General features: G+C 40.8%; 1 protein-coding gene across 1 annotated transcript; it reads right to left on the reverse strand.

The window, feature by feature from the left end:
• Positions 1-3254: 3254 nt before the first annotated feature.
• On the reverse strand, positions 3255-5286 carry LOC115953981 (protein EARLY RESPONSIVE TO DEHYDRATION 15). Its single transcript, XM_031071819.1, has 3 exons — positions 5206-5286; positions 3761-4106; positions 3255-3644 (listed from the first exon to the last, which is right to left on the reverse strand). Exons 2-3 carry the CDS (start codon positions 4068-4070, stop codon positions 3487-3489), a joined length of 468 nt encoding a protein of 155 aa, XP_030927679.1. The 5' UTR covers positions 4071-4106; positions 5206-5286; the 3' UTR covers positions 3255-3486.
• Positions 5287-13759: the final 8473 nt, after the last annotated feature.

The raw sequence follows: 13759 nt of genomic DNA on the forward strand, positions 1-13759 counted from the left end.
TTGCATAAAACCAAGTTATGATTTTCAGCATTGTCGGCAGTTCCCACCTTTATTAGCCACTGCTGCAGTTGTAGACTCACATCACCCACCAACATCATCTGTTAAGCTGTAACATGAACCACCATAAGCCTTTTTTTATTGTGTTGCTGTAACTTGTGTTTTTTATTTGCTCTTGTGATGAATTGGCAGGAGATGTTATGTAAATAAAATATTCATATTTGTGAGGTTACAAAGTTAATCTGAAATTAATTTGTCAACAACACTTGTTCTGTTTCAACAATGACTATTATTCAAGGTACAAATATTTCTAAAATACAATCTTCTTATCCCTCTTCAACCGATAATTATTTTCCTTTTGAAATGGAAAAATTGTAAAACATTATTTGTTGAGTTATTCCTGTAAGATTGTTGGTAACATAACTTTTAGGCATTCTGGTCTGAAGTTTAAATGGTAGTTCTGCACCACTCCTGAATCCTGATGGTGTTTTAATCTAGTAGCATTTGTTTTTTAAAATCTTCTAGAGAATATGGGTAACTTTTTCTTCCTAAAAGAATCTAAATGACCAATGAGACGTTTTGAGCACATTCTTCCCTGCACTAATTCCAAGTGAGCGTTTCACAAACTCTACGAAGCAGCAATTCTATCATTAATAATGGAGAAAATGAACTTTAAATGAATGAAAGAGAATATATAATGAGATGGATTTTCAAAGTGTAGTCTAACTGCTGGATTAGGCTCTCATATAGAACTGGAATCTGTTGGTATTAACAAGCAATTCATACCTCTTTCTTTCTTTCAGGGTTTTCCCATGGTTCCTGTGTTTCTCAGTACACAAACATCTTAGTCAAAACCAACCCCCCCCCCCCCCCCCTTTTTTTTTTTTACTTTTACTTTTACTTTTTGAAGACATTCAAACTCAGTGAGTTGATGAAACAAAAGGTCACCAAAAATTAAAGAAAGTATAACTATATATAGTCTTTGGTAAAGTAGCACCAATCTACTTCAAATTTACAACAGTGAGGGAAGAGTGACTTAAACCATGAGCGGCTGTTGGAAACACTAAGATCAGTTGAAGTACAAGGTTTTTAGCTAAGATAACGGTTGAATTCTTTCTCAAAACATACTTAAATTTTAAGGAATGATTTGTGCCAATTTAATTTCATCGTACAAGACAAAGACAACAGCTGTATTAGTCCCCTTTTTTTTAATCTTTTGAAAATGTTGTTTTAGTCCTTATCAATCAACCTACGAAAGAGAATAATAAATATACAGGTATTGCGGTACAACAGATGAGTAAGATTTGTCAGTTGAGCTTGAGCACCCATTTGGGCAAATCGTAATCCATATTTTCATAGTACTCAGTGTAACAAAAGAAATAATTTCTATTTCAAGCTAAGCATTTTGACATGCAAGTTATACCAGCCCACCTATAAAATATACATCCAAAGCAAAGGATATCTAGTTATCATAATTGGAGAAGCAGCCAAACAATGGTATCTGCAGTATTATGATGCGTGTAAATTCAGTATGGTTGGTCAATTGTCAGAATTAACAAGCCTAAAAGAGTCCCTTGCACCCATCAAAAATTGAAGAGCTCAGGTTGCTTTCAAGTGCCTTCAGTATCTCCAAAAGGGGATCCAATCTTGAATGCTGGATAATATGCTTTGGTTGGAAGTCTCTTTAGTCCCTTTTCCTCCTTTTCATGCACAGCATCATTATTTCTGGCTAAAACTAGCTGAATTGCTGGATCCAAGGCTTGCCAAATTGGAAGTTTCTTCACAACTTCCTCTCAAGTAAATTCAAATTTGACTATAATGGTATAATTCATGCGTGTTTGAATGAAGACAAGTATATGAATATGATTATTCAGCAAAAAAAAAAAGTATATGAATATGACCGTAACTCACAGGCTTACTATGGACTTTTGGAATGCTCCAAAGTCTTCACAAGCAAAAGAGTTGCAAACATTGAATATCAGTCATCTGCGTCATTTCAACCACCCTAGTCTATGGATGAATAATTGAATATGGAAGCAGTTGCAATTTGATTTTTAGGTCTTCAATGTTTAATCCGTGAAAAGAGAGAGAAAATGTAAGAGCATTCCCATCAAGAGAAGTAAAATTTTTAGCATATACCACCTTAAAACCCAAAATTTCAGTTTTTAATATCTCACTTTATAATACATCATACATCAAATATTTTAATTTTTTTAGCATTTCATTTAAATATTGTTTTTTTGTTCTCTGTTTCTTTCTCTCTGTCTCTCCCTTTCCCTGAAAACCACCGCTTTATTTGCAAACCGACACCCACGGCTAGCCGCTGCCGGCCACCACCACCAAAAACAAAAAATAAATAAAACCACCCGCCTGCACCACCACAGCTACAACAACTGCCATTATCACCACCACCCACAACCATGACCACCAACCACCAAAATCATAACCAGACCCACAACCTCAACAACATTCACCACCAACAACCGGAAAAAGAAAAAGAAAAACAATCCTCCAAAATCACAACCAAATCACAAACCCACAACCTCATCACCACCAACAATCGAAAAAGAAAAAAGAAAAAAAAAAACAACCACCAAGAGAGACCACGCAATCAAAGACCCACCGATCAGAGACCCACGTCAAACTCTCAACCGATGACCCACGCCGATCTACCCTCAACGCCGTTGCCCATGCCGGTCAGAGACTCATGAACCCACACGCCAGTCAGAGACTCATGAACCCACGCCGGTCAAATCCAAAATGCCAAATCCATAACCCACATAACCACTGCAGAAACGGAAAGGGAGGCAGAGACAACGAGTAGAGGGAGAGAGAGAGAGAAAGAGCAGAGAAATGGTTGTATTCCATTCTATGGCTGGAGTGTTAGGTATCTATGGCTCTCAGAGCAAGAATGAGAGACGGAATAAAACAAGGAAATGAGAAAGAAAAAAATAAGAAGAAAAGAAAGCTAGTCACACTAAATAAAAAAATATTATAGGTTTTACAATTAATGAACAGTATAGTCTCAAATTTGAGATTGCACTGTTTATCAATGCCAAATATTATGGCATTTACAACCCTTGATGGAAGTGATTTTTTAGAGTTTGGTGTATCAAATGCCAAATATTTGGCATTTGACACCCTTGATGGGAATGCTCTTTAACACATTGGAAAGACATTTTGCTTGTCCTCTACCAATTTTGAACAAAAAACCTGAGAATTAAACAGAACACAATAGTGTAGGAAACAGAATCTTCTTTTTTTTTTCTTTGTTAAAATTTTACATTTTTTTAGTTTTACATTTTCATGGAGGTTTTGTTGGTACGCTGACTGTAAACTGAACAAAAGACACTAAGAATGAACAAGGGTGGATACAAGAGTTGCAACCTTGCTCTATACAGAAAGTTACAGAATGCAAAAGCTACACATTACTTTGTTCAAGTGCTGGATAAACTACAAACTAAAGTCACGGCAAGCTCTTGTTCTTGTTTAACGGGGCTGCTGGATGCGTCGGGGGCTGCATTTTGCACTCAAGCCCTTAGTTGCCTTTTCTGCATACTTTGCTGGTTGCACTGGAGCCTTGGGACTTCTTTCCTCCAAAGACTTCAAATTCTTCATCACTGCCTCAGCAGCATTCACTCCAAAGCCTATCATCCCAAATCAAGATAAGGTATAGCAATTAAGTCCAATTGTCTAAAGGGGTTTTTGAATAATACAAGGACAAGAAATACAAATCACTGCCATTACAATTTATTATGCCCACCTTCAGTTTCGGAAGATTGGATGAACTCCTCAAACTGAGCTTCCATACTTGAAAAATCGTCATCGTCATCAAAATCAAAGCTCTCTGGCAGTAAATCAGCAACATTGACACTATTAAAGTCAACCTCAGCATTGTCATAGAAACCATCCTCGCCTTGATGCTGGCTTAGCCAGTAGTCACGGTACCATGTTGAGGTGGTAATCAATTGCCACCATTCTGGAGAGAAATCCTCCACTCGGCGGAAAGCAGCAGGAATGAAAAGTGGGGCATTGGGGTTTAGAGTCGACCTTCCTCCTGAAACCAGAGCCATCCTTCCCGATCAAATCTAACTTTGTACTTTTTATCTGTTGATCAAGTCAGAAGAACACGATAAGAACTCATACAATATTTTCAAGCTTTCCTATCTTTCTCATTGGTAAGATATGCACACACCCAATGGGTTTTAACTTTTAAATCCACAACTTCCCTCTCCACCCATTTGCATAGATTTTGTAACTACTTCACTGATAAACAAAAAACAGGCTTTGATCCAACCAACGATACATAGATTGATTCTTTTTGCACTAAATCAGTTGTTTCTACGAAATACAACCAAGACTCAGATTAATATTCATGACTAATGTGGTTGTTGTCAAGCTAAAGCCAAACTTAACATAAAATAGCACATCTCAAACTCCAAATCAAGACTCTCAACACCTGTTATTCCCAAAATTTTGAGACGCAACTACAGATTATAAGAGACTAGTCAAGGTCAATGATACAACAACAACAAAACCTTTTCTCAAAATTTTGAATGTCTAAAACAATAGCAAACCCTTATCTCAAAATTTTAAAATTATTCTAAACAAACTAATCAAGGTCGGTCACATGTATTCCGATCCGTAGATCTCACTCTTCACCCATTCTTTTGGTACCAACAATTCATCGCATTCTTAATCGTTTCCAATACAATTAAAATCACAAAATTATAAAACACACATTCAAATTTTATAGCAAGAGCAACAAATAGATCAAAAAAAATTATAATAAATCGGATATGATTATCCTCACAATAAAAAATTATTAAAAAAATTAAAAAAAAAAAAAAAACTTTATTTACTTGTAGATCACAAAGCAAGGATATCAAAAAAAGTTTCTTCACGATCATCAAAATAAAAATTCAAAAATTGATCAACGATCAAAAAGTGTCGAAATTCACAAAGTAATGACAACAAAGAAAAGGATCTTCACGATCATCAAAATAAAATTTCAAAAAAATGAATTAAAAAAAAAAGTCAAAATTCACAAAACATATCAACCTAATTCAACGAATTCTTAAATCATTTCATTCCCTTTCACTTTCTCAGCAACCAAACAGACATTCAAAAATTCCAAACAATTCCTTTCAAATTTAAATCACACAAACAGATCGCAAATTCGTTTCTAGATCTCAAAATAATATTACCTTTTTTGAGCGAAAATATCTTTGACGAAGCTTTAGGTTCGGAGTGTTTGGGCAAAGAGAAGAGAGAGCGTGAAACGCGTGAGAAAATGAGATAGAGAGGTGGGATATTTATAGGGCGGGCAGTCCGAGCCTAGGTGGTTTGGAGTACGCGGTATGAGGTTCGGGTGAACCGAACCTGTCCAGTATAGTATGAACGGTTTGAACGAATGAATGAGAAGTGTACTGTACGGGGCTGCCTAGTCAGCGGATAGTCGTCGCTATCCCTTCTGGGTAATTTTATGGACGGTGGACGTGTCTTTCTTGTTCACCCATCCCTACAAAGTACAAACACAATCTTTTTTTTTTTCTTTTTAAGCTTAAAATATTATCGTCCTCCTAGAGTTTTTACTTTTTATCTCTAAATTTAAAAAAATTTCTTTTTTCATTTCTATCCATTGTAAAAAAAAATTATTTTTTATTTTGAGGTCATAGTTGGGATAGAAAAAAGAGTTTTATATTCAATAATTTAAAGATAAATTTTTTTTTAAGTTCAAGAAGTGAAATATTTTTTAATGGTTTATTGGAAAAAAAAAATTTTTACACTTTAGGAAAGAAAATAATATTTTTGCTCAAAAAAAGAAAAAAACACTATCATTTTCGCAACATTTTTCATAATGTAGACATTCAATTTTGCCTCCGTAATTTAATCTTGGAATAACAATTGAATTAATAAGATTTTATTGATTCTCATTTTGGCATAGTATTAAATATTAATGTCACTTTATCATCTACAATTTATAACTTACGACTTTGACAATTGTAAAATATTTTTTGAAAACTAGCGTGACTCTAAATTTATTGTTTTTTGTTTATTGACTTTCATCTCTTTGGAGATCTTATTTACATCATTAAAAAAAAAAAATCAAATGTATGGTTTTTTTATTTAAAAAAATTAGGGTAAAATTAAGATATAGTAATATCTTACGTCACTATATCAGGTTTTTAATACTTTTAGTTCCATTGACCAATAAATATAAGCAATATTATCATTTTTAAGGACAATTGAATTCAATGTAGCTATGTGTATTGATTGAATTGGATAACCTAATGCATTGCACCTAAAATAATTTATTTAAGTGTTTCCCTCAGATTTAATTATTTTAATATATATATATATATATATATATAATATTATGCGTGCTTTATTGGACAATGCAATCTTGTGTTTGAATTTAATTGGAAAACCAAATATATAACACCTAAGGAACTTTATTTAAGTTATTTCCGTGGTAAAATTCCTTATTACACAAAATTACCCTAATGTCAATTATTTGGTGATACTACCAAAGTGATGTTAATATCGAACCAACTGTTGGCAGTAGTAAGCTTATATAAAAAATAATTTAGAGATAAACATTTTTTTTTAAAGTTTAAGGACAAGTGAAACATTTTTTTGATAGTTTATTGGAAAAAAAAATAATAACAATTTTACATACTTTAAGAAAGAAAATAATATTTTTGCTCAAAAAAAAAAAGGAAAAAACACTATCATTTTCGCAACATTTTTCATAATAATTGAATTAGTAAGATTTTATTGATTCTCATTTTGGTACACTATTAAATATTAATGTCACTTTATCATTTACAATTCACAACTTACCACTTTGACAATTGTAAAATATTTTTTGAAAATGTGTGTCTCTAAACTTATTGTTTGTTGTTTATTGACTTTCATCTCTTTGGAGATTTATAATGATGAAAGGGTATAACTTATTTAGTGTGAGTTTGGATAGCACTGATATCCAAACTCAGCTGCGTTTGGCTTTTTTTGAGAGTCCTATTGCACTGTTTACGGGACCTGCAAGTACGGAAAAACGCAAATCTAACTTTAAAATAAGGTCCCACAGCATTATTCACACATTTTAAAATTATTTCGTTACAATGTTTTCAGCAATAAGCGGTACCAAACAAACCCTTACATCATTTTTAAAAAAAAATTTAGGGTAAAAGTAAGATATAAATATCTTATGTCACTATATTAGGTTTTTGAAACATTCAATTTCATTGACCAATAAATATAAGCAATATTATCATTTTTAAGGACAATTTAATTCAATGTAGCTATGTATGTTGATTGAATTGGATAATCTAATGCATTGCACCTAAAATAATGTATTTAAGTGTTACCCTTAGATTTAATTATTCTTAAAATATATATATATATATTGTATGTGCTTTATTGGACAATGCAACCTTGTGTTTGAATTTAATTGGGAAACCAAATATATAGCACCTAAGAAACTTTATTTAAGTTGTTTCCATGGTAAAATTCCTTATCACACAAAATTACCCTGATGTCAATTACTTGGTGATACTACCAAAGTGATATTAATAACAAACCAACTGTAGCCAGTAGTAAGCTTATATCAAAATAATGCTACACAAATCACAACTTATAACAAGATAATTGTGAATTGATTTTGCATATATAGCATTTCTCTTTATTTTTCTTTAAATTTTTTTATGCACTTCAACCGTTTGTAGAAAATTAAGCTTGTTCAAAAGATTTTCTTCAATGCAATACAATTGAAGAAAAAGGTAATTTAAATTTAGATAAAATTAATATTAATAAAAATGAGATGTTAACTGTGGGGCCCGGCCCAGAAATGATGGGCTATTCCAAATTCAGGCCCGTCCGAGGAGCGTCCTGTCCGAAGAGAAACCACGTATGAAGCATTACTCAATCCCAATAAACGCCAAGGAAACCTGTCCGAGGAGTAACTCCTCCTCGGACCTCACGAAGCCCATACGAGGGGCTCTTCCCAGCCACTTCAGTTCATCCTCCCAACATATAAAATGAATAAAATCCAAAATATCCCATGGAGAGCTACCACCACATTAATTGCGCCCCAACCACCCTCTTGGCCGCATTAATGAGGAAATGACCCCTGAACAGTACCGCCTTGGCCTCTGCAACTCACATGGGGAGAGATGAAGGCGTCTGATGGGACAGCCACTCAAGTAGGTGCTTAGATAGTCAACAAGTGTAGGGTTGAGATGAGAGAAGGGAACTATATAATGTAGTGGAGTCCCTTAGAGAGGGGGAAAAAATTTCTGTATGAGGAACTAAAGAAATAAACTTATACGTGAGAGATCCATTTTCGTGTCTTTATTTTCTGCAACCATATTGCCCATGCATCAGACTGAATAGACACGCTGAGGCCAAGTTCTTTGACCCATCCTCTACAAATATTTATTGTGGGTTGCGCTTTGGGCCAGGACCTGATCAATCGAATTTGGGCCAGGAAAATCGTGCAACTACAATTGGCGCCGTCTGTGGGAAGAACTAGAGCATCAGCTAGCACAACGGTCAAGCATGGCAGAACTAGGTCCGCACCAGGAGAATCCTCACCAGGCTAACTCCCAACAGACACAACCCGCCGAGTCCCAGAGGCAAAATAACCCCGTCAACCCAGGCCACAGGGGAAATCGTGAGGGAAGTGTGCATACTATCCGGACAAGCCAGAGTCACACTCAGATAGGTAGTCACGTGTCCCAGAAGCGAAATAGTCACCAGGCCATGCAGCGAGAGATAGATGATCTGAAGAGGAAGCTACGACGAGCACAGCGAAGGCGATCTCCTTCAGACTCAGACAAGTCCTCTAATGCGGAGGATGTGAGTTACCGACGGAGGTCAAGGACCCCCCCAAGTGAAACATTTACCTACGAAAAGGAACTACGCCCTGTGCGGAAGTATGAGAGCCCATCTAGTAAGGGTTCGGGAAACGACGCCATGAAAAGGGCGTTGGATCAGGATTCAAGGTCCCCCTTCATGTATAGAATTGAAGGGGCTGAGCTGCCTCGACGGTTCAACCAACCGGCGTTCGCCATCTATAGCGGTCGATCAGACCCGGTAGAGCATGTGAGTCAATTTAACCAAAAGATGGCGATCTACTCGCAAAATGAGGCCCTTATGTGTAAAATCTTCCCGTCCAGCTTGGGATCAATGGCGATGAGATGGTTCAACGGCCTGAAGACAAATTCCATAAGCTCTTACAAGCAGCTCACTCGGGATTTCTGCTCTCGCTTTATCACCAACACCAGAGTCCCCAGGCCCCTCGGTTCGCTATTGTCCTTGTCCATGCACGAGGGAGAGACTCTAAAAGCATACTCCGATAGATACTGGGAAGTATATAATGACCTGGATGATAATCACGATGCTGTCGCTATCAGCACGTTCAAAAGCGGCCTCCCCACCGACCATGGCTTAAGGAAATCCCTCACTGGCAAACCGGTTGCCAACGTTGATCAGTTGAGGGATAGGATAGACAAGTACAAAAGAGTGGAGGAAGATCAGCTGCAAGGGAGGGGGAAGGAGAAGGTTATCCACCCCAAAGCAAATGATTTCAGGTCGGAACGGCACAATCATGGTCAGTCGAGGAGAGATTTTTCGCGACAGGCTGGGCAGAGTAACCCGTAAACAGTGAATGCCATATTCAGGGAGCCCGTACAACAGGTACTGGAGAAAGTAAGAGATGAACCCTATTTCAGGTGGCCGGGAAAGATGGCTGGAGAACCTTCCAAACGTAACCAGAACCTGTACTGCCACTATCATCAAGACCATGGGCACACTACTGAGGACTGCAGGAATCTGTGGAATCATCTGGATCAGTTGGTCCGAGAAGGAAAGTTACGTCACCTGCTGCACCCGTCGAGTGGCCACACCGGCCAAGCAACACAAGAGCCTCGAAAGGACGTGACCTTAAGACCACCCACCGGGACGATACATGTCATCTTCGCTGCACCAGGAAGAACGGGACCACCCATCCCCAGGGTGTTAGCTGTTGATCGGCTCCCCTCCGGGAGCAGGCAGAGGGAACACAAAAGGTCAAAAAAGGGAAGCTCTTTGATACTGGGGTTCTCGGATGAGGATAAGAGAGGAACTATTCAACCTCACGATGATGCCTTGGTGGTCACTCTGAGGATTGGGGGCTTTGACGTGAAAAGGGTGTTGGTGGATTCGGGAAGTGCAGTAGAGATAATGTACCCTGATCTATACAAGGGGCTGAACCTGAAGCCAGAAGATTTGGCAGTTTATGACTCCCCCCTTCTTAGCTTCGAGGGAAGAATGGTTACGCCAAAAGGACAAATCCGACTACCCATACAGACTGGGACGGAGGTGGTGGAAGTGAATTTTATCGTCGTCGACGTTTACTCACCCTACACCGCGATAGTCGCCAGGCCATGGATCCACGCCCTGGAAGCCGTAACCTCCACACTTCATCAGAAGGTGAAATACCCATCCAAAGGACAAGTGGAAGAGATCCGAGGAGATCAGGCCGTATCCAGGCAGTGTATGGTGGCCGCCGTCTTACATCGGCCCCATGCCGAGTCCTCGGCCCCTGAAAGTTTATAGCAATCAGCCGCCTCGGCAGAGCAAGACGACGGACTGGCCGAGGAGATAGGGTGTGAAAGTTTAGATAAAATCGCTGTCAACGACGACCCGGAGAAGTTCTTTCTGGTCGGCTCGGAATTGCCCTCTCAAGAAAAGGAGGAACTGGTCGGATTTCTTAGAGAAAATGTCGACGTGTTCGCATGGGAAGCCTACGACGCCCCGGGCGTCGATCCCAGCCTTATTTGTCACCACCTGAACGTCAACCCCTCTTCCACTCCGAAGAAGCAGCCACCCCGACGCCCTTCAAAGGAACATGCTAGTGCCGTAAAAGACGAAGTGGCAAAGCTAAAAAGAGCGGGGGCTATCAAAGAGGTCTTTTACCCAGAGTGGCTGGCAAACACGGTGGTGGTAAAGAAGAAGACAGGGAAATGGAGGGTCTGCGTAGACTTCACGGACCTGAACAAGGCATGCCCAAAGGACCCATTCCCCCTACCCCGAATTGATCGATTGGTGGATGCAACCGTGGGGCACCCTCGAATGAGCTTCCTGGACGCCTTCCAAGGCTATCATCAGATACCCCTTGCGCTAGAGGACCAGGAGAAAACGGCTTTCATGACGCCCATCGGAAACTATCATTACAAGGTGATGCCGTTTGGGCTAAAGAACGCAGGCTCAACCTACCAAAGAATGATGACTCGGATGTTTGAACCACAACTGGGCAAGATCATTGAGGTTTATATAGATGATATGGTCGTCAAGAGTAGAAGGGCGTCCGAGCACGTGAAGGACCTCGGAACAATCTTCACCATATTAAGGGAGCACCGGTTGCGGCTGAATGCCTCCAAATGTTCATTCGGGGTCGGGTCTGGGAAATTCCTAGGGTATATGGTCACCCACAGGGGAATAGAAGTAAGTCCCGATCAGATCAAAGCCATTAACAGCCTACAGGCTCCTCGGAATCCGAAGGAAGTACAGAAGCTCACTGGCATGATTGCGGCATTGAACCGGTTCATATCGAGATCGGCGGATCGATGCCGGCCTTTCTACCTCCTGATAAACAAGTGGAAAGAGTTTGCATGGTCAGAGGATTGCGTTCAGGCTTTCCAGCAACTTAAAGACTACCTGTCCCGACCACCCATCATGTCCAGCCCTGAGGCGGATGAGGTGCTGTTTGCCTACATCGCCGTAGCTCCCCACGCTGTAAGCCTGGTACTGATACGGGATGATAATGGGTGCAGCGACCGGTGTACTATGTGAGCAAATCACTACATGAGGCCGAGGTGCGATACCTACCTTTAGAAAAGGCAATTCTGGCAATAGTGCATGCAACCCGAAAACTTCCTCATTACTTTCAGGCGCACACGGTCATCGTTCTGACTCAGCTTCCCCTCCGAGCAGTGCTTCGAAGCGCTGACTATACAGGAAGGATCGCCATGTGGAGTGCGCTCTTGGGAGCCTTTGATATAAAATATATGCCCAGATCCTCCATCAAAGGGCAGGTCCTCGCAGACTTGGTAGCGGAGTTTGCTGAGCCCTCCATAGAAACAATAGCCGAGAAGAGGGACATGGATGGGAAGTCGGTTGGTGCGATCTCAACAGGGAGGAACACGCATTGGAAGGTCTACGTAGATGGCGCAGCCAACCAGAGAGGGTCAGGAGTTGGGATAGTTTTAATATCCCCGGACGGTGCTGCCATTGAAAAATCATTAAGGCTCGGATTCTCGGCTACGAACAATGAAGCCGAATACGAAGCCTTACTTCAAGGGATGACGATGGTTCAAAGGTTGGGCGGAAAAATGTTAGAAGCGTTCTCGGACTCCAGACTGGTAGTCGGACAGGTGATGGGTGAGCTGGAAGCCCGAGATACTAGGATGCAAGAGTATCTGGGACAAGTCAAGCGGCTGCAGACGAATTTTGAGTCCTTCAATCTGACACACATTTCCAGGAGTGGCAACACCCATGCGGACTCGCTGGCCACTCTCGCCACGTCCTCGGCACATAATCTGCCGCGAGTGATCCTGGTTGAAGATCTAGCCCAGGCAAGTCCCATCAGTAGAGGCCCTGCCAGAGTCCACCAGATCAGAAAGAGTCACAGCTGGATGGATCCCATAAAGAACTTCCTGCAAAACGACGTCTTGCCGGAAGAAAAATTGGAAGCCGAGAAGATACGAAGGAATGCTCCTCGGTTTTGGCTGTCAGAGGACCACAAACTATATCGGCGCTCCTATTCTGGACCGTACCTACTCTGCGTACACCCAGAAGAATCCGAATCTCTGCTTGAGGAGTTACACGAGGGGATTTGTGGAAGTCATACCGGAGGGAGATCGCTGGCACACAGGGCACTTACCCAGGGGTACTGGTGGTCGAACATGCAGAGAGAGGCCCAAGAATACGCTAAGAAGTGCGATCAGTGCCAAAGATTTGCCCCGAATATCCACCAACCCGGAGGAGTTCTCAACCCCCTCTCGAGTCCATGGCCGTTCGCACAATGGGGCCTTGATCTAGTTGGACCCTTCCCCAAGGCCGCAGGGAACAAGCGATACATAATAGTCGGAACGGACTACTTCACTAAATGGGTGGAGGCTGAACCATTGGCCAACATTAGGGACGTGGACGCCCAAAAATTCATCTGGAAGAACATCATCACCCGCTTCGGGACCCCGCGTACACTCATTTCCAACAATGGTCTGCAGTTCGACAGTAAAAACTTTAGGGAGTATTGCCGCGAGTTTGGAATCATCAACCGATATTCCACCCCCGCCTACCCTCAGGGAAATGGACAGGTCGAAGCCGTGAACAAGGTCATAGTGAACGGACTGAAGAAGAGGTTGGACGAGGCGAAGGGGAGATGGGTAGAAGAACTCCCCCATGTCTTATGGACTTATCGGACGACGCCGCGACGATCGACTGGTGAGACCCCCTTCTCGATGACTTACGGGGCTGAGGCCGTGCTCCCGATTGAGAACAACTTTCCCACACTGAGGTCTAGATCGTTTACCCCAAGCGATAACGACGAGTTATTGGAACGGAGTCTGGACCTAGCTGAAGAAAGAAGGGAAAAAGCGATGATTCATATGGCCTATTATCACCAGAAGCTGAGACAAGGGTATGATGCTAACGTCAAACCACGGCCTCTGGGGCCAGGTGATCTCGTAATGAGGAAGATTCTTGGCAGCGCAAA

This window comes from Quercus lobata, chromosome 7, assembly GCF_001633185.2.
Source record: "Quercus lobata isolate SW786 chromosome 7, ValleyOak3.0 Primary Assembly, whole genome shotgun sequence".
In the NCBI taxonomy this organism is placed as follows: Eukaryota; Viridiplantae; Streptophyta; class Magnoliopsida; order Fagales; family Fagaceae; genus Quercus; species Quercus lobata.